Source organism: Trichomycterus rosablanca, chromosome 4, assembly GCF_030014385.1.
Source record: "Trichomycterus rosablanca isolate fTriRos1 chromosome 4, fTriRos1.hap1, whole genome shotgun sequence".
Lineage (NCBI taxonomy): Eukaryota > Metazoa > Chordata > Actinopteri > Siluriformes > Trichomycteridae > Trichomycterus > Trichomycterus rosablanca.
Window position 1 is genome coordinate 43,315,426 of NC_085991.1, and position 22,352 is coordinate 43,337,777.

The 22,352-nt window shown below is 38.0% G+C and overlaps 1 protein-coding gene across 1 annotated transcript; it reads left to right on the plus strand.

The window, feature by feature from the left end:
• The first annotated feature begins 1,357 nt into the window (after window positions 1–1,357).
• On the plus strand, window positions 1,358–22,345 carry shtn2 (shootin 2). The gene is made up of 17 exons (XM_062993366.1): window positions 1,358–1,443; window positions 3,212–3,261; window positions 3,351–3,411; window positions 4,272–4,366; window positions 6,523–6,703; window positions 7,248–7,345; window positions 7,449–7,530; window positions 7,651–7,745; window positions 11,737–11,847; window positions 12,995–13,148; window positions 17,266–17,413; window positions 17,519–17,577; window positions 17,655–17,755; window positions 17,857–17,883; window positions 19,999–20,052; window positions 20,742–20,898; window positions 22,184–22,345. Exons 1-17 carry the CDS (start codon window positions 1,410–1,412, stop codon window positions 22,333–22,335), a joined length of 1,659 nt encoding a protein of 552 aa, XP_062849436.1. The 5' UTR covers window positions 1,358–1,409; the 3' UTR covers window positions 22,336–22,345.
• The last annotated feature ends 7 nt before the right edge of the window (window positions 22,346–22,352 follow it).

The following is a 22,352-nucleotide window of genomic DNA, read 5'->3' on the forward strand; positions in this document are numbered from 1 at the left end:
TAATGTATATCATAGATACTGCATATCCTGCACTTTCTTCTTATTGCACTTCTTGGTTAGATGCTAAACTGCATTTCGTTGCATTGTACTTGTACATGTGTAATGACAATAAAGTGATGTCTTGTCACAGGTGGATCAGCTGAACCACTAAACCACAATTGTACAACATGATTAGAGTCACCTGGTGTCTCATTTGATTCACGCCACTCATACTGATTAATCAGAGACAAAAGGTATTGTTTTAGTAAAACCACAAGACTTTAAGCCACTTTGTTTTAGTATCTATTAATGGAAATCTTGCAAGCATAAGCTTCCTTCTTACTACTAGTTATAAATGCTATTTTGCTGTAACACACTGAATATGTTTAATTCATGAACATGAACTTCAGTGACATGACTGAGTCAAAATTGTGAAGCTTAGATAGTGATGTCGCATTAGTGGAAATCTGTTTGATGTTATTTATGTCTTTATTGAATGTGGTGAGGACCACACAAATACACAATTGTTATTTAGGCACTGATAAATAAAGACATAGATTATAAGGAGGGTGGACAATCGTTTTTACCATGACTAACATTTCCTCTACAACACTACACTCATCTTTTTCAGTAAAGAGAAAAACCCCCCCAGAATATTTCACTGCTATTCAACTGGGTTTAAAAAGACTCAAATTAAATGCAGAACTGATTGATCACAAGTGAGATGATTTATTTATTTATTTATTAGGATTTTAATGTCATGTTTTACAGACATTGGTTACATTCATGACAGAAACAGTAGTTACTCATTACACAAGATTCATTAGTTCACAAGTTTAATGTCAAACACAGTCATGGACAATTTGTATCTCCAGTTAACCTGACTGCATGTCTTTGAACTGTGAGAGGAAACCAGAGCTCCCGGAGGAAACCCACGCAGACACGGGGAGAACATGCAAACTTCACACAGAAAGGACCCGGACCGCCCCACCTGAGGATCGACCCAGGACCTTGTTGCTGTGAGGCGACAATGCTACCCACTGAACCGTGCCGCCCCACGTGAGATAAAGGACTACTTTCAGGCAGAAACATGCAGAAGGTGGACTGGCTGTGCTAAGAGCAAATGAGTAAGTATGCTATGCCCTTGTGCCTAGTGCTACCATTACCCTGATAAAAATGCAACTGTTACAGACATTTTTAATGTAAGATTTTATGTAAAAAGAGTGTGATTTTAGTTGCATGTCCAGATTTGTTTCTAACTACATTAAACACGTGCACAGTAACCAAATCTGGGCGTTCCGAGAGTTTAACAGGGGAAAGGTTCACAGTTTTACTTCTGTTTCTGTAAGTACTTTTAGTCTCCATGTTTTTCTTGAACTGTTCAGACAAACCAGCTCTTCTGCAGTTTTGGATTGGTACAAGATTACAAGATGTGTAGTCCAGGATCTGATTTTAAACTTTTAGGTAAGGTACTAGACTGCACATATAAATACATTATATAAATGTAATGTTAAAATGTATTTAATTAGTGCAATGCTGACTATGTAATATATCCATTTAGCCAGGTAACATTAAAATTAATACGTTTATTTTAAATTTGTGTTGTTTTTCTGCATAATTTACAGTATGTGAATGCTGAACCCAATAAAGAATAATTAAGAATAGCTAAATAATACTTAATATTGAGAATATTACTTTTATATAGTTAAGCTTATAAGTAAAATATGTGACATAAATGTGCAGATGCTCAAGCATTTTCATTTCTGTTTTTATTCTCAGCACTCACAAGATCAGTTCTTGTTTTAGTTTCATTTCCTTATCTTACAAAATGTGAAGAACAATTTTAAGTAGAAACATGTACTGTCTACCTGCATTTACTGGCCATTTTATTAAGTACACACTACAGATGTGAATTTAGAAGGTGTACAGGTTCTGTGCTAAGCAAATTGTTGCATGCTTTGCTTAATTTACTTTTTATTTAGGATGGAAATATGATAAGTGCAGATATAGGACAGTAAAGATAACACATTTGTAGTTTGATGTGTTGTTACCATTTATTAATTTGCCGAATTCAAATTTTATGTAAATTTGGGCACAACATGATTTCAATTGAGCGGACAAAGTGTAAAGGTAAAGGGTAAAGGTCATGCTTCAGTCTTTCTGATAAAATGTATAACCTCTTGGTTACTAGAACATATTCAAATCCCCTGAGCTACACTGCCCTATCTGATGTGAGCTTCTTAAATAAACCCAGGGAGCATGTATAGCACCACTGTGTACCATGTTATTCCATTTTTATTACATTTTAACATTTTAAATTCATTTATAATGTATTTATTAATGTATTTATTAATTACCAGCTATTTGTTTTGGATCTCATGCAATGAGACTGAGCAAAAACTCATTAGGGTGTCAATCCATTACCGGGTGTCACATGATCACATGTTCACTTACTTATTTAGACCTAGGGGCAATTAATGCCATCACTTCATCTTCTGTTGTTGAAAGGTGGGATAAAACCAGAATATCTGAATAAAATTCACTGAGGGCATAGGGAGAGCATGCAAAATGTCATACAGACTGTAACAAAGAAAAAGCTAAAATTAAACCCTGGACTCATTCTACCAGCTACACCACTAAAATCATACATTTATTTTTTTAGTAATAATACACACCCACAAAGTGTTTGTTTGCTTGGGGTACTCCTAAAACCATTTAGAAAGCAGGTTGACTACTTTTAGTTACCCCTAGACATAAATGACTGAGTGAAAGTGAGAGTGTATGTTGCCCTTCAATTAATTAGTGTCCTGTCTATTAATTTTGGGTGTCAACAGACCCACCATGACTCTGACCAGGACAAAGCAATCAATGAAAATGAATGAATAAATAATAGATTTTAATGTCAGTTACTACATTTTTGATTAAATGTTGTATTTTTTTCCATTTCATTTTTAATCAATCGCTTCATTCTGGTCAGGGTTGAGGCAGGTCTGGTTCCACCAGGAAACTCTGGGTGCAAAGCATGAACACTTTAGACAAGGTGTTATCACCGATCATGACATAGCCAATCATGTCTGAGTAGACACCTGGCCAACCAATAGCACATCTGATATCTGAACCAGAATCTCAGCAGTGGTGGGCTAGCTCTTAAGTCACTATAAAAAAAACTCCAAAAACACTTTTTGTTGCTTTGAGTGTTTTATCACGTGTTTCTTGTTTGATTTTCTCCAAGACTCTGAGGATGAGAGCATCGCATCTTCAGAGGATGAACGAGACATTAAGGTGACATAAAATATCTGCTAAACTATACAAAAATTTAAAAATCACTGTGGACACTCAGTAATGTGTAAAATGTTATTGTTTTTTTGCAGAACGAGATTTTAGAGAAGGAACGAGATCAAGCCAACCAGAAACTGTCTGCAATGGAGGAAGGTTTGCTAACTATGGCAATATTTACATTTATTTACTTATTGTGTATATAAAATATTTACTTATATTTAAATATTTACAACTGCATTTCTTATTTTTAGGAAGTTTACTTGAACTTGAGATATGGTTTTATCTCTGCTTTGCTTTTATAAGGGCCACTTTTGTTTAAAACATAAATATGTGCTAGCAATGCCATTTTCCAATCCTCAAATTTTCAATACAGCCAGAAAGCTGCCATATTTAAAATATTTCAGTGACTTTTCAGGAGTAATGAACCATAAGCATGAATTTATATACACTTTATGATCAAAAGTATTGGACACTCCTCCTAATTGTTGAATTCATGTGTTTCAAAAGGAACCGTTGCTAACAGTTATGATGAATTATATAAAGGAAATTATATGCTTACAACTTTGTGGCAACAGTTTAGGAAAGTCCTTTCCTGTTCCAGTATGATTGCTCCCCTGTGCACAAAGCAATCTCTATAAAGAGATGAGAAAAATCTTGGTTTAAAGAAAGTCCAGTACTCGGCACAGAGCCCTGACCTCAGCATCATGAACTGGAACTGGAACATCAATTGAGGCTTTCTTGACTTTCTTCAGCCCAGCCATACAAATAATCTTTTGACTGAATGGGCACAAACTCCGGGCACTGTAATACTTCACAGTCTTGTGATAGGCCAAAAAAATCAAAGATAATGATTTAATATCATTAGTTTTTTAAGTTGGATGTCCAACAATACGTTTGGCCATAAAGTGTATACCAACAAATATTGTATAGAAGTGTGGGCCACTCTTTAATGCATAACATCACTATGGTCAGTTTATTTCTAATAAAGTGTTTTCTGCATTGATACCTAACAGCATCAGCTCAACTACTGAAGGAGATAAACATGCTGGAAATGCAGTTTCAGATTGAATGCTCATGCAGAGAGAACGCAGAGGCCTATGCTCTACAGGTGGGTGCACTGGGTCTTCTGTAGTTAAATGAAGGAGCTTTTTACTCTTTACTCTGTATATTACAATGCATTTAAGAGGATAATAGGTAATCCTACATCCTATAGGATAATAAGTAGATCCTGATCCTGGTTTCAATCTATTCCATCAGTCTGTATTGTATACACATAATTCCTGCCATTTAAAATTCCATGTATAATATATTAAATACCACCTTGAGGGACAGTGGTTGCCTAGTGGCTAGAGCTTTGGGCTATCAACCGGAAGATTGGCTGTTCAAATCCAGTCTCTGCTATGCAGCCACTGTTGGGTCCTTGAGCAAGGCCCTTAACCCTGTCTGTTCCAGGGGCACCGTACGATGGCTGACCCTGCGCTCTGACCCCAGCTTCCAAACAGGTTTTCTTTGTATTTCATTGTACTGTACACCTGTATATGTATATATGACAAATAAAGTATATATATTTTTTTTCTTTGGCCACTAGCCCTATAATGTCCACAAGTAATATTATTTAATTATTATATATAAAATTTTATATTATTTTATTAATGCTCTTTGGTGTGGTACTAAGCCGTTTTAATGGAAGAAAGTTCACAGTATTGGGACCAGTAAGTACAATATTTTTTAAAAATATAACAACATCAGAGGGATGTCTGAATTTGGTGGTGATGGATCACAGTACTTAAGATTTTTGGATTCTATCACCTGATACATTTCATCAGCTAATTACAGCAGCCAATGTCTAGCCAATATATGCACTATGTACAGTATATTGTACCTTCCTCAACTGAATCATCTACACACTGTTCTGCTGTCACAGATCCAACCTCACCTGCCTCCTAGAACACATGGGGTGTGTTCGAAAAACCTAGTGAGCTGCCTTGCTGTCTCACTGCCTACATAGGCAGCTGCCTAAGCAGAGAGGATTCTGTTAAGTCAACGACTTATAAGGCAGGTTATTCGAACGCGTTACTTAGCGATTCCATCAGTTTTTGCTAACTAAGCTAACACAGTTAGCCTCATGCTATTCAAACCATTGGGATGGGGTGGCACAACGCGCTAGCATGTCAACTAACATCTCCCTCTGTGTAACGAAAACAGTTAAATTTGGTGACAAAAAAGTTGATAAAAATTTAAAATCAATAATAATTTATTTACATTTGAAAATAACTCAGCACCGTCCTCCATATTTTTTATTTTTCTGTGAAAAAAGTTGTGCCGCACTGAATGCTGGGATTGCCTTAACTGCTAAGGCAGCATCGGATGCTCCCTCGTTCTTGAGTCAAAATACCATTGAAATTTTAAGATACCTTACTAGTGAGCATATTAAGGCATCTAGGTTTTGGAACTCACCCATGGACCTTGTTTTCTGTTTATGCTCCATGCCTCCCTTGTCTCCAGCCTGCCTCCTGATTTGCCCTCATCTTCATAATGATTACGTATTCACGTATTCCTTGTTATGTAATTATGATCATGCGTATACATTATCCCACGTTTCCCTCCTCAGTTTGAGGGTTGGTATTTGAAGTTAGGCGTAGAAAGAGTTTTGGAGAGATTCATGTCCCTTGTCATATCCTAGCTTTAATATCACCTTGATGTCCATGTGCCTTGATCTAGCCTGACCTAGATATCCTTGTTCCTTGTTGCAGTTTAACCTTCTTAGTCTTATTTGGGTCTTAGTTCTGTCCTTGTCCTAGTCTTTCTCTTTGTATGTGGTGTCTTGCCCCCATACTCATGTTACCGCTTAGCTTTAGCTCAGGATTTAGCATTTTTTGTTTAGTCTAGTTTAGGGTTAGTATTAGTTTAGGGTTTAAATTTGAATGTTTCCATGTATTAGTTAGTATGTAGCATAGCTGTTAGTCTAGCATTAGCCTTTAGCATAGTCATCCATGGTGATGGTGTAGCTCCTCCTTTGTGTTCACAGTGTGTGTTGAGTATGTTCACCCTGTTTCTTGTTCTGTTTTTTTTGTATCTCTATATTTAAATAAAGTTGTTTAAAGTTCTCTGCACGTGCATACTGCTAAGTAATCCGTCTCTGACAAGCAGACAATTGTGACATCTGCTTCTTGATGGATGTCCAAAATGTATTTGACTGTTTATTACTAAGTTGAGGTCTGCTAACCACATGACTTACACAAAACTGAACCTTTAAACCTGCAGGTGACTAAAGAGAACAAAGTTTTGAAGAGAAAAAGTCAGGCGCTCCTGCCCCTGATCTCAGAACTACCTGAAAACCAGGCTGCTTTGAACTTCAACCTGGAAGATGACCCTGCCTCTGAGCTTAGCAATTCAGAGGTGATGGAGGAAGAACCACTCCTTAAAAGTCAGGCTCAGATCAGAGGTAATCCACCACTCTTGTTTTTTATCCAAAGCAACTTACAGTACTGTGATAGTGTTTTGTCTAAGCAATTGTGGGTTGAGGGCCCTGCTTAAGGCCCAACAGTGACAACCTGGCAGTGGTGGACTTGAACCAGTGACCTTTGGGTTACTAGTCCAGTACCTTAACCAGTAAGCTACAACTGCTCTCTTAACACACTTCATTGCACGACCATACACTGTTATAAGCATTCTGTAACACATGTTAGTAGAAAATGCTTATTTGTCAACTGAAACACCAACAATTCATTATTAAAAAAGTCAGTACAGTGGTACCTTGAAACTCAGCGTCAATTGGTTTTGGGACTGGTGTTGAGTTTCCCATACGGATGTGTGAGAAACCTAAATCTGGACAATAAGCTAAGTCTCTCAGACACAACCAATTACTACTCCTCCCACCCTCATTGTTTCCAACTAAAAAATAAAAGTGCGGAAACTTTTTTAAAATCCCTCATACTAGCTGTTTTGTTGTGCTCTTTTTTAATATTTATGCACTGTTTGCTTGTCAGAGCTGCAGTCGTCTGTGGATCAGCTGCTGGGTGAAAAGATGCAGCTGTGTGAGCAGATCAAAGTACTGAAAAAAGAAAAGGAAGAACTAAAAGATCAGGTACAGAAACATGCCAAGTGAGTGTGGGAAAACATTACTGTTCTTAAAGGAAGGGAGATGGGTCTAATTTAATTGAAATTTTTTTTTTGACATTATCTAACAGCATGCAGTGGAGGTTGAAGAGAAAGAAGCTATTCTGAGAAAATTAACCAAACAGACTCGAACAGTAAACAAAATGAAAAGAGGTCAGCAGCATTCAACCACCCCTGTGTTAGCAGCTTTGAAATAAATACAATGGTAATAAAAAGTCATTTTTTCTGTGTGTGTGTGTGTGTATGTATGTTTGTGTGATTGTGTGAGTGTAGTGTCCCAGCTTGTTACTGAAGAGTTTGAGGAGATGTCACAAAAACTGGAAATGGAGCAAGGCCTCCGACATCACGCTGAGGTGTTTGCACACCAGGTATTATTGATCTTTCGTTATGATGCCTGTATCTATGGGGTGTTGTGTACAGTTGTACTGTAGAGGTATACAATGTAATAGAAGCACAAACAATATTAAGGTTTAATTTTAAAACCAAATTATGTTTTTTTCTACATTATGTTCCCAACCACCTCTACCAACCAACAACCACCCACGTGGGTGGGGCAGTTTCCTGAATGTCCCAAACTGATTTATCCTAAACTGAGTGAAAAGTTCACTGAATCTTTATTGATGTAGAAAATCCCACTCAGATAAAGCATTTGAAATCAGGAACAGAAAAATGTAGTAATCATGTATCTTCAGTAGCCACTTTATTCTGACTAGGTTTGTTAATGTGAGACAGAAATAAACTCTGAGCAGGAAGTCAATCCATTACAGGGCATCACACAATCCCCCTCTCACTCCAAGAGTTAATTTAATAAAGCCAATCTACCTTCTTCATACATTTGGGGACAGGTGGGATGAAATTAGATTACCTGGAGCTAACCCATACAGACACAGGAAAACACAATAAACTCCCCACAGACTGTAATAATAATAACGATGATGATGATGATAATAATAATAATAATTATTATTATTATTATTGTTATTATTATATAAATAATAATAATGATAATAATTATAATAAAAATAATAATAATAATGATAATTATAATAATAATAATGATAAAATAATAATAAAATAATAATAACGATAATAAAAATAATAATGACAATAATAACAATAAAAGTAATAATGACAATAATAATAATAAAAATAATAATGACAATAATAACAATAAAAGTAATAATGACAATAATAATAATAAAAATAATAATGACAATAATAATAATAATAATGATGATAATAATAATTATAATAATGACAATAATAATAATTATAATAATAATGATGATGATGATAATAATTATAATAATAATGACAATAATAATAATAAAAATAATAATGACAATAACTAAAATAATAATGATGATGATAATAATAATTATAATAATAATGATAATAATAATAATAAAAATAATAATGATGATGATAATAATAATAAGCTCAAGTGTTACATACCCAAGGACACTTTACAATACATTAAAAAGAAAAACAAAAAACATAAAACAAATACCTGGGAAGGTTCAAAACAAAAGACAGAAATTTAATAATCCAGCGAGAGGTGACAGCACCAAATGTGCACAGTATACTCTCAGCCCCAGGTCTCCAGAACCCTGGTGCTGTGCGGCACCTTTACTACCTGCTGTGCCTCTTTGCCACAAAAGATGTAACAGGAAGAACATTTCCAAAAGTAGTAAGATACTGTTATCATTATTATTATTTTACACATTTTGTAAAAATAATTAATGTTACAGTGTGGGTAGCAGCGTGCAGTCCGGATAATTGGAGCTGCTAAAACTCGCTTTTGGTCTGAATGTGTGTGTGTGTGTGTTTGCCCTGTCCAGGTTGTTTCCTACTTTTTGCCCGGTAAACTGTACCCAACATGACCCTCAATAGGATAAAGCGGTGGTAAAAAACAGGCAGCGAATAAATGAATTAAAGCTCCAAATAAAATGTATATAAATGCTACTTAATCAAACAAACTAAACATAACTTGCTTTTATCCATCTGTGATTGTAACTGCGAGATGTTTTAAGTGTATCTGAGGCTCTTGTCAATTGTTTGTTCAATAATAATGATTTATTTAAGTAACTAATTCCCTGAGACTTGTTTTGTCAGTGTGCCACACATTTCAGGTACATATTATAAACCATATAGAGAATTGAGATATTACATAATGTCAGATATTGCAATCTTAAAACCGTATTGGTGTTTACATCTGTCTCTATGTATTGTAAATCTAAGAGAAGAGGGACAGGAGGAAATTGCCTATTAGTGTGTCTGCTCAACAAACTAGCAACAGGAAGCTGGTGTTGCTCATTCATTTCATTCAGTATTTGCAGACAAGAGACTATTTCCCTATCTCCCATTGAGACGGTGGACCTCAACTAGTCAACTAAACACAAAACATAAAGGGGTGCTGGAATACACACATATGCAACCAAAGCCTGCACCTAGTGCAGCTGCCTTTATTAATGCCAGTTGTTTTGGCATTTAAGTAAGAATCTCAGTATAGCACATGGTACCTCTCATTGCATCCACCCCTTCGCATCCACCCTGCGATAATTAGTACCCATCAAGATGGCAGTTTGTAAACTGAAGCGTTTTAAACCCTGTCCTTGCCTGACACTTTATATCCGCCATCATCATTGTCGCCTTTGTCCATATTGTTCACCATTTGCAGATGGCATAATGAGGGCCCCGCAGGGGGTTTCACCTGTGAAAGGGACCCCTACTGTTTGCACCCCACTCAGTCTCACTCTCAATGGCCCGCCACACACCAAACAGCTTGAATGAGGCTCTTTATCACCAACCCCATCAATTTATCTGTTTTCTTCTGTTTTCAAAACACATTCATTTCCTTATGTGTATTTTTGTTCCAAAGAGTCTAATGATGGCCTAACCAATATAGAAAGCAAATGCAGGCCAGTCTTTATACAAAGAACCACAACTATTTACTTGTCAAAATCAGGCTCTTTTCTGTCTAATTGCGATGCTATGGGAGGATGTGGGAGTCGCTGGTTGAGCGCTGGTGAACTGGTTTAAAAAAGAGAACTGTTCACTTATGTAAGAAGTGAAAATTATTAATTGAAACAATACAAAGAGCCACTTCCAGACCTTTTGATAGGTTGCTTATTTCCTGTGCGTGAAAAGAACCAAACTTAATTAAGGACATGACTTTTAAAGGTGCAATCAAGTGATATTTTTATTTAACAAATAATAAAATATTCACCAGATTAATTTATTTTTATTAACCACTTTATCCAGGTCAGGGTCGTATAGTATTGTGTCTTTCGGAAACAGTCGGTGCAACACAGAAACATAACCTGAACAGGAAGTCAATCCATTGCAGCGTACAACACACACTCACTGAGTTCCACCTAGGGTCATTAAACAAAGTAAACAAAATTCAAGGATCACCATGCTGTTTATAGCCTAGTTTACACAAAACCTTAACATCCAGTTGGTTTAAATGATGCATTGACAGATAACATTGAACCATGTTATTCATTTGCTCAGTATTATTCCCCCTGAGTGTTGATTTTTAAATCCTATCATTTTGTATACTGCAAGAAATGTTCTACTTTAGTATTACCTTCAGTTAAAAAGGTATAGAATAATGGAATACAAACTCAAATATAGAATAAGAAAAAGGTTGATTAACGTATTGATAGATGTGTCACCATGGCTTGGTGGGTAGCACTGTGGCCTCACAGCAGAAAGGCCCTGTGTTCGATTCCCAGGTGTAACGGTCTGGGTGCATTCTGTGTGGAGTTTGCATGTTCTTTCTGTGTCTGTGGGTTTCCTCCCATACTCCAAGGACATGCATTTAGGTTAATTGGAGATACTACAATTGTGTGTGTGTACGTATGCCCTGTTATAGACTGGCAACCTGTCCGGGGCCCAGTGAATCGTACCCACCGCAACCCTGAATAGGATTGTTTGCTTGTTTATTAGGATTTTAACGTCATGTTTGACACTTTGGTTACATTCATGACAGGAACGGTAGTTACTCATTACACAAGATTCATCAGTTCACAAGTTTATATCAAACACAGTCTTGGACAATTTAGTGTCTCCAATTCATCTCACTTGCATGTCTTTGGACTGTGGGAGGAAACCGGAGCACCCGGAGGAAACCCACGTGGACATGGGGAGAACATGCAAACTCCACACAGAAAGGGCCTGGACCGCCCCACCTGGTCATCGAACCCAGGACCTTCTTGCTGTGAGGCGACAGTGCTAGCCACTGTGCCACCCTGAATAGGATAAAGAGGTGGTAAAAGAGAATGGATAAATGAATGAATAATGTATTTATTGAAAAGCTGATTGAATAATTAAATTGAAACCTGATGTGTGTAGGTGCTGGTGAAACAGAATGATGAGATGGATGCACAGCTTCATCAGGCCCTCGAACAGGTGGCTCAGCTCAGCAAAGCACTGGAGGAGATACGACTTCATCACCAAAATAAGGCGTGTACATTTATATTTTACATTTACACCTATCAGCCATAATATTAAAACCAACTCCTTGTTTCTACACTCACTGTCCATTTTATCAGCTCCACTTACCATATAGAAGCACAGTAGTTCTATACAATTACTGACTGTAGTCCATCTGTTTCTCTGCATACTTTGTTAGCCCCCTTTCATGTTGTTCTTCAATGGTCAGGACCACCACAGAGTAGGTACTCTTTGGGTGGTGGATCATTCTCAGCACTGCAGTGACACTGACATGGTGGTGGTGTGTTAGTGTGTGTTGTGCTGGTATGAATGGAAGACACAGCAGCGCTGCTGGAGTTTTTAAACACCTCACTGTCACTGCTGGCTTAGAATAGTCAACCAACCAAGAATATATCCAGCCAACAGCACCCCGTGGGCAGCGTCCTGTGACCACTGATGAAGGTCTAGAAGATGACCAACTCAAACAGCAGCAATAGATGAGCGATCGTCTCTGACTTTACATCTACATGTCATTGTCACTGCAGTGCTGAGAATGATCCACCATCTAAATAATACCTGCTCTGTAGTGGTCCTGTGGGGGTCCTGATCATTGAATAACTAAAAAAAAAAAAGCTAAAAAAAAAAAAAGCAGATGGACTACAGTCAGTAATTGTAGAACTACAAAGTGCTCCTATATGGTAAGTGGAGCTGATAAAATGGACAGTGAGTGTAGAAACAAGGAGGTGGTTTTAATGTTATGGCTGATCAGTGTATATGATTTAACAGATGCTCTTAATCAGAGGAATTTACAGAAGTGCCCCCTCTGTAAACATTTCCTTACTTTAGTACAAGTAGACAACAGTCTAAGAACAAAAATCTGCTAAAATACTGTTAGAACAAAAGCATGTAAAAGTGTGAGTTTGACACACACACACACAAAGTTGGGACAGTGGCATGTTCCTTTACCATTTCTATTAATGAGACTTTTTAATGGATTGGGAACTGATTTTTTGTCTTCAGTTGGTTAAAAAAGCTTTTGGACATTGTGTGTAAATTCAAAGTAGATAAATATGTTGGAAGTAAGTATTATTAACAACAAAAACAAGTGAACAGTGGTGGTTGTTTTTTCTTTCTATGAGAACTGTATGAAAACTGTTAATATGCCCTTGTTGTGTAGAGGACTCAGCCCCAGACAGAGATGGAGGAGGTAAATACTCTTGCAGAGCTGCAGACGGTCAGGATGCAGTTAGAGACGAGCATGAAAGAGAAGCTGGAGATTGAAAATCAGCTTAAAGATTCACAAAATGCTGTTACAGAACTAAAAGAGCAAGGTAAGATCAACTATACCATAATAATATCCTTGGAATTAATACACTAAAATACTTTTTAGACTGAAATCTTTAAATTCAGTGGACCCTTGACTTATGAATTTAATTGGTTCCGAAGGGCTGTTCTTAAGTCAAAATGTTTGTTAGTTAAACCTATTTTTCCCATAGGACAAAATTTAAATAGAATTAATCCGTGCCAGACCACCCAAACCACCCCCTTACCTAACCTTTCTAATGTCTTAAATGGTCTTTTTTGTTATAAATACAAGTATATTTCCCTTAAATCTTAAATTATAGAATAGACATTCCTGTAATACACAATAATAAACAACAATACACATTAGTAGTACTGTACTGTACATAAAACACACCACACCACATTTCAGTATAGTACGTGTGCTGTACCATATACCATAATAAATTTCCTTCTTTTTTTATAAAATGTATCTACCAGAAACAACAACTCTCATACTTCTCTATTATCTCCTTCTTTATTTCAGTAGTATTGTATTTTGTAGGTGTAATTGAACAAAAGAAAGAATACTTTACTCAGCGACTTCCTTCTTCTCTCTCACTCACTGTCCCCTCTGTCTGATACACAGTGACAGCTACTGGCAGGAGTAATTATACAACAAATAGTGATTTTTTCATTTTCTCACCACTGCACTTTCTCTGCACATTCTTTGGGGACATTTTAATACAGAATTTTACAAAATATAAAGAAAACACCAAAAATCCGCTGTCCGAATCCGTTGTCCGAATGTTTGCTTACTGTATATATATATATAGAGAGAGAGAGAGAGACGGTCGGACTTGTTCGTGACGCCATGTGTTTCGCGAATTTCTGTCCGTAATCCGAAATTTGTTCGTACGTTAAGTTGAAAAAGATCGCTCGTAACCCGAAATGTTCGTATGGTAAACGGTTCGTAACTCCAGGGTCTACTGTAATTGATTACTTCTTAGCTGTTATTAGAAATGTCAGTAAACAACAATAACACCTATTTGTGATATAAAGTTTAATGTATTTATACTAACAGTGCTTTTGGTCATTTAATGCCCACCCCTTGCCCTGGTATACTAGTGTTGCCTGGTCAAAGTTTAATTTAAAGTGACTAATAAAATATCATAGAAAAGCAAGGTCGACATGTAGGAAAGATGGCAAAACTACACACAGACAGCAATTAACTTAATAATTAAACGTGATTAAAACATGGCACAGATACAGTGGCACACCATGCATTGATGTGTATGTTCCTCACAGCTCCAGGTTCTGTTATTTAACCCTTTCCTTTCTTGCGCCCAGTCCTGCTGGCCCAGACCGAAATGCTGTTGCAATTGTTTGGTCAGCATGGCCCGTGGGGTAACTCCGTACATACACAGATCAGCCATAACATTAAAACCACCTCCTTGTTTCTACACACACTGTCCATTTTATCAGCTCCACTTACCATATAGAAGCACTTTGTAGTTCTACAATTACTGACTGTAGTCCATCTGTTTCTCTGCATATCTTTTTAGCCACTTTCACCCTGTTCTTTAATGGTCAGGACCCCCACAGGACCACCACAGAGCAGGTATTATTTGGGTGGTGGATCATTCTCAGCACTGCAGTGACGCTGACATGGTGGTGGTGTGTTAGTGTGTGTTGTGCTGGTATGAGTGGATCAGACACAGCAGTGCTGCTGGAGTTTTTAAATACCGTGCCCACTCACCGCCCACTCTATTAGACACTCCTACCTAGTTGGTCCACCTTGTAGACATAAAGTCAGAGACGATCGCTCATCTATAGCTGCTGTTTGAGTTGGTCATCTTCTAGACCTTCATCAGTGGTCACAGGACGCTGCCCACAGGGCACTGTTGGCTGGATATTTTTGATTGGTGGACTATTCTTAGTCCAGTGGCGGCTGCTGGTCTTTCAAAGAGGGGAAGCTCATTGTCGGCTTACATTGTAAAATTTGTCAATTTATTTATACATAAATTCTGCCCTCCATTCCTTTTCGAAAAAATGTCCTGAAATGGGTTGCAGTTTGTCTTTCGACTTCACTCGCAAAATCCGCGATGGGACTGAAGCTCCCAGTGATAGCTGCCAATCAAAACGGGATTCAGCCTTTCGACTGATCATCCAATCATCTTGCAGAAGCTCAGCGTCCAGACCCGCCCACAGCTCCATTCACCCCCAGAGACGCTCAGCGTCCGGGGACGGGACAAAATCACGGCATTTATCCAATGACCGACGAGTTTCAAAGCAATGAAAAAAAAAAAACCATGCAGCCCCATAGAAGTGAAGAGACGCTCAGCTTCTGTGGGCAAATGCATTGACGCTAAGGGAAAGTATGATAAGTAGCTGATTCTGAACGAACTCGTCTTCGAGATGAACGTGTTCTAACGCATTTGTAGTCAATGAAATGTTAACACAATTCAGTTCAATTCAATTCAACTTTATTGTCATTATACAATACAGGGTTGTACAGTATAACGAAACACTGTCAGGCTACATCTCCAGTGCAGACAACGAAAGACAATAGTGCAAAGACAATGGGGGAGGGGATGGGGGAAGTTACCAAAAGAAAACCATACATAAGGTGCATAGACAAGGTGCAATGACAAGACAAGGTGCAATGACAAGACAAGGTGCAATGACAAGACAATATAAGGTGCAAAAACAATATAAGGTGCAAGAACAAAACAAGGTGCAAGAACAAAAGCAAGGTGCATAGGCAGATTGAGGTAGTGGATTTGGATTTAGCAGCTAGGTTTAGGTAAACAAATTCGAGGTAGTGGATTTAGCAGCAAGAGTCCAGTAAAAGTGCGAGTGCAACAGTCGTAGAGGTAGTTGTCCTGGTAGTTATAGTAGGAATGACTAGTTTAACCGCTCGTGGGTAGAAACTGTTCTTGAGTCTGGTGGTTCTGGCTCGAATGGTCCGGTACCTCTTCCCAGATGGCAGTGGCTGGAACAGGAAGTGGCTGGGGTGTGTGGGGTCAGAGGAAATGTTCCTGGCTTTCCTCAGACATCTTTTATTGTAGATGTCCAGTATGGGTGGGAGTGCGGTGGATATGTACAACTGTATGTGTACAACAAAATATGTACAACTGTACATATTTGACCATTTAATTTTTGACATTTTAGGGGAAGCTGAGCTTCCCTTGCAGTCTTAGAGAAATCGCCACTGTCTTAGTCCAGCAGTGACAGTGAGGTGTTTAAAAACTCCATCAGCATTGCTGTGTCTGATCTACTCATACCAACACAACACACACTAACACACCACCACCATGTCAGTGTCACTGCAGTGCTGAGAATGATCTACCACCCGAATAATCTGTGGTGGTCCTGGGAGAGTCCTGACAATTTACATTTACATTTTCAGCATTTAGCAGATACTTTTATCCAAAGTGACTTACAGTAATGTGACAGTATACAGTCTAAGCAATTGAGGGTTAAGGGCCTTGCTCAAGGGCCCAACAGTGGCAACTTGGCAGTGGTGAGGCTTGAACCGGCAACCTTCTGATTACTGGACCAGTACCTTAACCACTAGACTACAACTGACCATTGAAGAACAGCATGAAAGGGGGCTAACAAAGCATGCAGAGAAACAGATGGACTACAGTCAGTAATTGTAGAACTACAAAGTGCTCCTATATGGTAAGTGAAGCTGATAAAATGGACAATGAGTGTAGAAACAAGGATGTGGTTTTAATGTTATGGCTGATCAGTGTATTTATCCATAGGCCATTGCCGCTGACTCTACTCATCAATAAAGCAAATGACATCTATGGAAGTGTGTCCTACCTGTAGCTATTTATAGACTGCCTTTTGGGAAACTTTGGGATATTTAAGGGCGGGCATAACATTTTTATTGGATAGATAAATATTAAGCCTCATCCCTATTTCATGCTCTGTGGAGTGTATTTATTATCTGGATAATCTGAGTGTAAAAAATAAAGAACTGTGTGATAAACTGGTGTCCAGTCCAGTGTGTTTATATGTGCTTTGTGAAGTGTTCCCAGAAATGGCTCCTGAACTAAACACCTACATTTTCAGATAGTGTAAAACCCATTTTAATGTTTAAACAATACATGAAAACTGAAAATGGTTGAATTATAAACTATTTTGATCTGTCAGTTAAGCAGCTCCAGGATGAATTACAAATGATAAAAGAGGATCGCTCTTTTGAATCTGATAAATTAAATGAGGAAAATACAACTCCAGCTCCACCACCACCTCCTCCACCTCCTCCACCTCCTCCAATGCTCTCTTCATGTACTATTGAGTAAGAGTAATCTGATCATATTCAATACACATACACATCATTTTACAAAATATCCTGTTAAAGAAAGAATAAAATAATAAATACTGCATGCTTATGTGTTTTCAGCCCCCTGGATGCATTAAGAAACAGAAAAAGGAGTGGAAAGAGCATTTCTGACTCTAAGAGTAAGAGTTTCATGTGTCTTTTATCTGCATTATACAATAATCACAGAATTCATTTTTTTTTCATTATATAACCGTAGAGGCTGACGTGTCCATGGATGTAAAAGCCAGGGCGGTGGATGAAATGATGGAGAGAATTAGGAAGGGGATTGTTCTAAGATCCACACAGAAACCCTCAGAAGTAAATGCATTTAAATGTTGTGTTATGTTTAATTTTTAACACCATGGATAATTAGAAATTACTTTCATTTCTAATATCACTTTCTGGTGTTTATTTTCCAGCCAGGCTCAGAGGATGACATGTGGAAGGTTAGTGTTCCTTAAAAATGTAGAAATAAATCAATTTATTTATAAAGTCGCATCAGATGTGCTGTGTAACCTGTAAGTAACTGGTTCAGGTGGCAAGTCGGTACATAGTCTTAAACTTAGTCATATTACTATAGAGAAGGGGTTTTCAACCTTTATGGACATGTGCCCCCTTCCATGTGCCAACCTCGAAATTGCCTTGAAACTGCAGCATTCATTAGTAACAATAAAAACGGAGAGATGACTGAGAAGAGAAACTTACTCTTTGCTTTAACAAATCGACCCCTGAATCACTTATAGCGATATTGTGAACCGAACATCTCCCACTATACACCTCTCTTAAAGACATACACACTCATGCCCTATAACAGCCGTTATTGCTTTTGTCACCAATTTATCTTCACTGTGAGCCCTATTTTTAGGTTTTGCTGGCCAACGGTCCTTTTCCAGACTGAACTGGATAACATTAAATGTGTGTGTGCATGGTCGGCGAGAGTAATCAAATATGTCTCCTGTGAATTGCTTTAGTTTTAGAAGTAAAAAAAAAATATTACAATTGTGTTATTGCACAAATCACATTGAATAATTACATTATAGCATGATTGTACACAATGGAAGCTTGAGTATAAACAGAACCCGTTTAGTAATTTTGTAGCTAATAAATACTAATAAATACAACACGCATAATGCACTTGAAAGAAAAAAACTCAATCAATTTACAAAATGTAATTGCTATAGTTAATAAACCATGTAAACACAGCCAGTCTTGATTTTAACCAGCCCTGGTTTATACTTTAGGGTATACAGACATACATTGCCATGTATAAAGGTTTTTCCTAAACAGCTGTAAAAAAAAAAAATCACCAAAACTCACAATAAAGAAAGCTTGGCAAATTTACCCATGGGCTAAAGTTTGTGAGCGGGCTAAGCAACAGCTTATTTAGGAACTTCCAAATGATCACAGAAAAACAATTTTTAAAAACTGCAGATAAAATCCAGTGTAGCAAAATCCAGATGCAGGTTCACATATAAATGAACAGAATTAATGGTTTGGAGTGGACAAGTAAAACTGGCCTGAACCCAATATAGATAATAATACATTTTATGATGTTGTGTTAAGACCTAAAATAGGCAGATCATAAAACCTTGTAACTTGTTACACTGAACACAGATCTCCAATGTAGTGGGGGAATAAATTCCACTACAGTGATGAAAAAGACTAACACCAAATCTAAATCATTTATTTGCAGTTATTAACTTTGGGGCAAGGGCGGCTCGGTGGGTAGCATTGTCGCCTCACAGCAAGAAGGTGCTGGGTTTGATCCCCAGGCGGGGTGGTCCAGGTCCTTCCTTTGTGGATTTTGCATGTTCTTCCCGTGTCTGCGTGGGTTTCCTCCGGGAGCTCCGATTTTCTCCCACAGTTCAAAAACATGCAGTCAGGTTAATTGGAATTGACCTATAGGTGAATGTGTGTGTGTGTGTGTGTGTGTGTTTATGTGTGTCTGCCCTGCGATGGACTGGCGTCCTGTCCAGGGTGTTTCTGTGTGCCTTGCGCCCATTGAAAAGCTTGGATAGGCTCCAGCAAACCCACACAACCCTGATTGGATAAGCGGTTAAGACAGTGAGTGAGTGAGTGAGTCAGTGAGTGAACTTTGTCTTTCACAAAGGTGATGGGTGTTAGACTTTGTCTTTTAAATAAATTGAATTATGTGTACAAAATGTTGTACTTTTTCATAATAACATGGCTTTTTAATTATCTGAAGTAATTTAATGTGACAAATATGTAAGAATAAAAGTAGACAGAGAGCAATATTTTTTCCTAGCCCCATCACACTAATGTATGACTTTAATACCATAGAAATACTTTACTTGCACCCAATCCAGTTCGACAACTCTGACTTTTAACATTTACAGCTTCAGTGGTACATTAAAGCAGCACAGTAATACCATGCTTTAGAGTCATTTTATTGTAGCTTTAAGTGATACATTTTTGCAAAGATTTTTAGAAATCATGTTTTACTAAATAATCTGTTGCTCCTAATAATCTAGAGTTAAAATACATACTTTATGATGTGTTTTATCACCAAACAACTAAACGTGACGTGTGTCTTGCCACAGGATCCAAGAAGTGAGAAGAGAAAATCTGCAGTGCTTGAGTTACAGGGAATTCTGGTAACATATACATCATGGTTTATTTTAATAAACTTTACATTCTTATATACAAAACCCATTTCTGGAAAAGTTGGGACATTTTGTAAAATAAAAAAACAAGAATCTGTGATTTGAACCTTTAGGCCTAATAAACCGATAAAAGTACAAAAATGACTAATAATGTTTTGGCTTATCAATTTAATTTAGAAAAATCACTGTTGCATGTGTGAGATCTGAGTCTTCAGATGGCTTTGCATGAGAAACCACCATGCTACTGCGATAAACCGATCAGCTCAAGAGTACTTTAGAAAACCATTGTCACCTAACACAGTCTACCACTGCATCAAGAAATGCAACTTGAAACTCTATTACACAGATAGAAAGCCATACATCAAGGCAACATCTTTTCTTGGGAAGTACTTATTTGGGTTATTTCAGCAAGGCAATGCAATGCCTCATTCTGCACATGCTACAGAGTGCATATGCTTGACTGGCCTGCCTGCAGTCCAGATCTGTCTCCTATTGTAAATATATGGCGCATCATGAAGAGGACAATCAGATGGCAACCACAGACTGTTAAGCAGCTGAAGTCTCATAATTCCACTAGCAAAATTAATTAATTAATTATATAGTAATAATAATTATTTATTATTTAATAGCTATTTAAGGTACTAAAGATTGTTTGATTTGATGGGTAAACTCTTTTACAGGAATCCATCAAGAAACCAGGCCACAGAAGGCTGTCGTCCAAAAAGAGGAATAGTCGTAATTTAGGGGAGGCAGAGCTTCGGATGGTCTTGCAGAGAAGAAGGCGGGCTATAGGTGATGATAAGGTGACCCTGTCCACGGCAACTCAACAACCTCAGGGTAAAGTGTGTTTACACAGCTAATATACACCGATCAGGCATAACATTATGACCACCTCCTTGTTTCTACGCTCACTGTCCATTTTATCAGCTCCACTTACCATATAGATGAAGAGGATATACTTTATTTGTCATATGTACATATACAGTAGAGTAAAATTCTTTCTTCGCATATCCCAGCTTGTTTGGAAGCTGGGGTCAGACATCATACGGCGCCCCTGGAGCAGGGAGGATTAAGGGCCTTGCCCAAGGACCCAACAGTGGCTACATAGCAGAACCTGGATTTGAACTGCCAATCTTCCGGTTGATAGCCCAAAGCTCTACCCACTAGGCAACCACTGTACCTATAGATATAAAAGCAGATATAGAAGATATAGAAGCACCTTGTAGTTCTACAATTACTGACTGTAGTCCATCTGTTTCTCTACATACTTTTTTTATCCTGCTTTCACCCTGTTCTTCCATGGTCAGGACCACCACAGATTATTTAGGTGGTGGATGATTCTCATCACTGCAGTGACACTGACATGGTGGTGGTGTGTTAGTGTGTGTTGTGCTGGCATGAGTGGATCAGACACAGCAGCGCTGCTGGAGTTTTTGAAATACCGTGTCCACTCACTGTCCACTCTATTAGACACTCCTACCTAGTTGGTCCACCTTGTAGATGTAAAGTCAGAGACGATCGCACATCTACTGCTGCTGTTTGAGTTGGTCATCTCTCAGATCTTTATCAGTGGTCACAGGACGTTGCCCACGGGGTGCTGTCGGCTGGATATTTTTGGTTGGTGGACTATTCTCATTCCGGCAGTGACAGTGAGGTGTTTAAAAACTCCATCATCACCATGTCAGTGTCACTGCAGTGCTGAGAATGATCCACCACCCAAATAATACCTGCTCTAGTAGTGGTCGTGAAAGAGTCCTGACCATTGAAGAACAGCATGAAAGGGGCCTAACAAAGCATACAGAGAAACAGATGGACTACAGTCAGTAATTGTAGAACTACAAAGTGCTTCTATATGGTAAATGGAGCTGATAAAATGGACAGTGAGTGTAGAAACCAGAAGGTGGTTTTAATGTTATGGCTGATCGGTGTATCTGTCTTAAAAGTAACCTTACATTTGTGAAAAGCGCTCTATGAATAACTGCACCCACAGTATCCCTGACCAGGATAAAGCAGTGCTAAAACATGAAAATAAATATATGAATAACAATGAATGGACAACATTTAACATGTATTGTTTTATAGTGATGTTAAATAGTAACTTCTGTCCATCCAACACCCTCAGATGCACCTCCGACGGCTCCAGCAACAAGCTCCTCACCCGGCGTATCAGAAAGTGGGAACGCTCCTGTCAAACTGAGGCTGAAACGGAACCCGGAAAAGAGTGTCAGAGAATCAGAATGTATTATGTGGGAGGACGTTTTACAGTGTCGATAGATGAATAAATTGTTGAC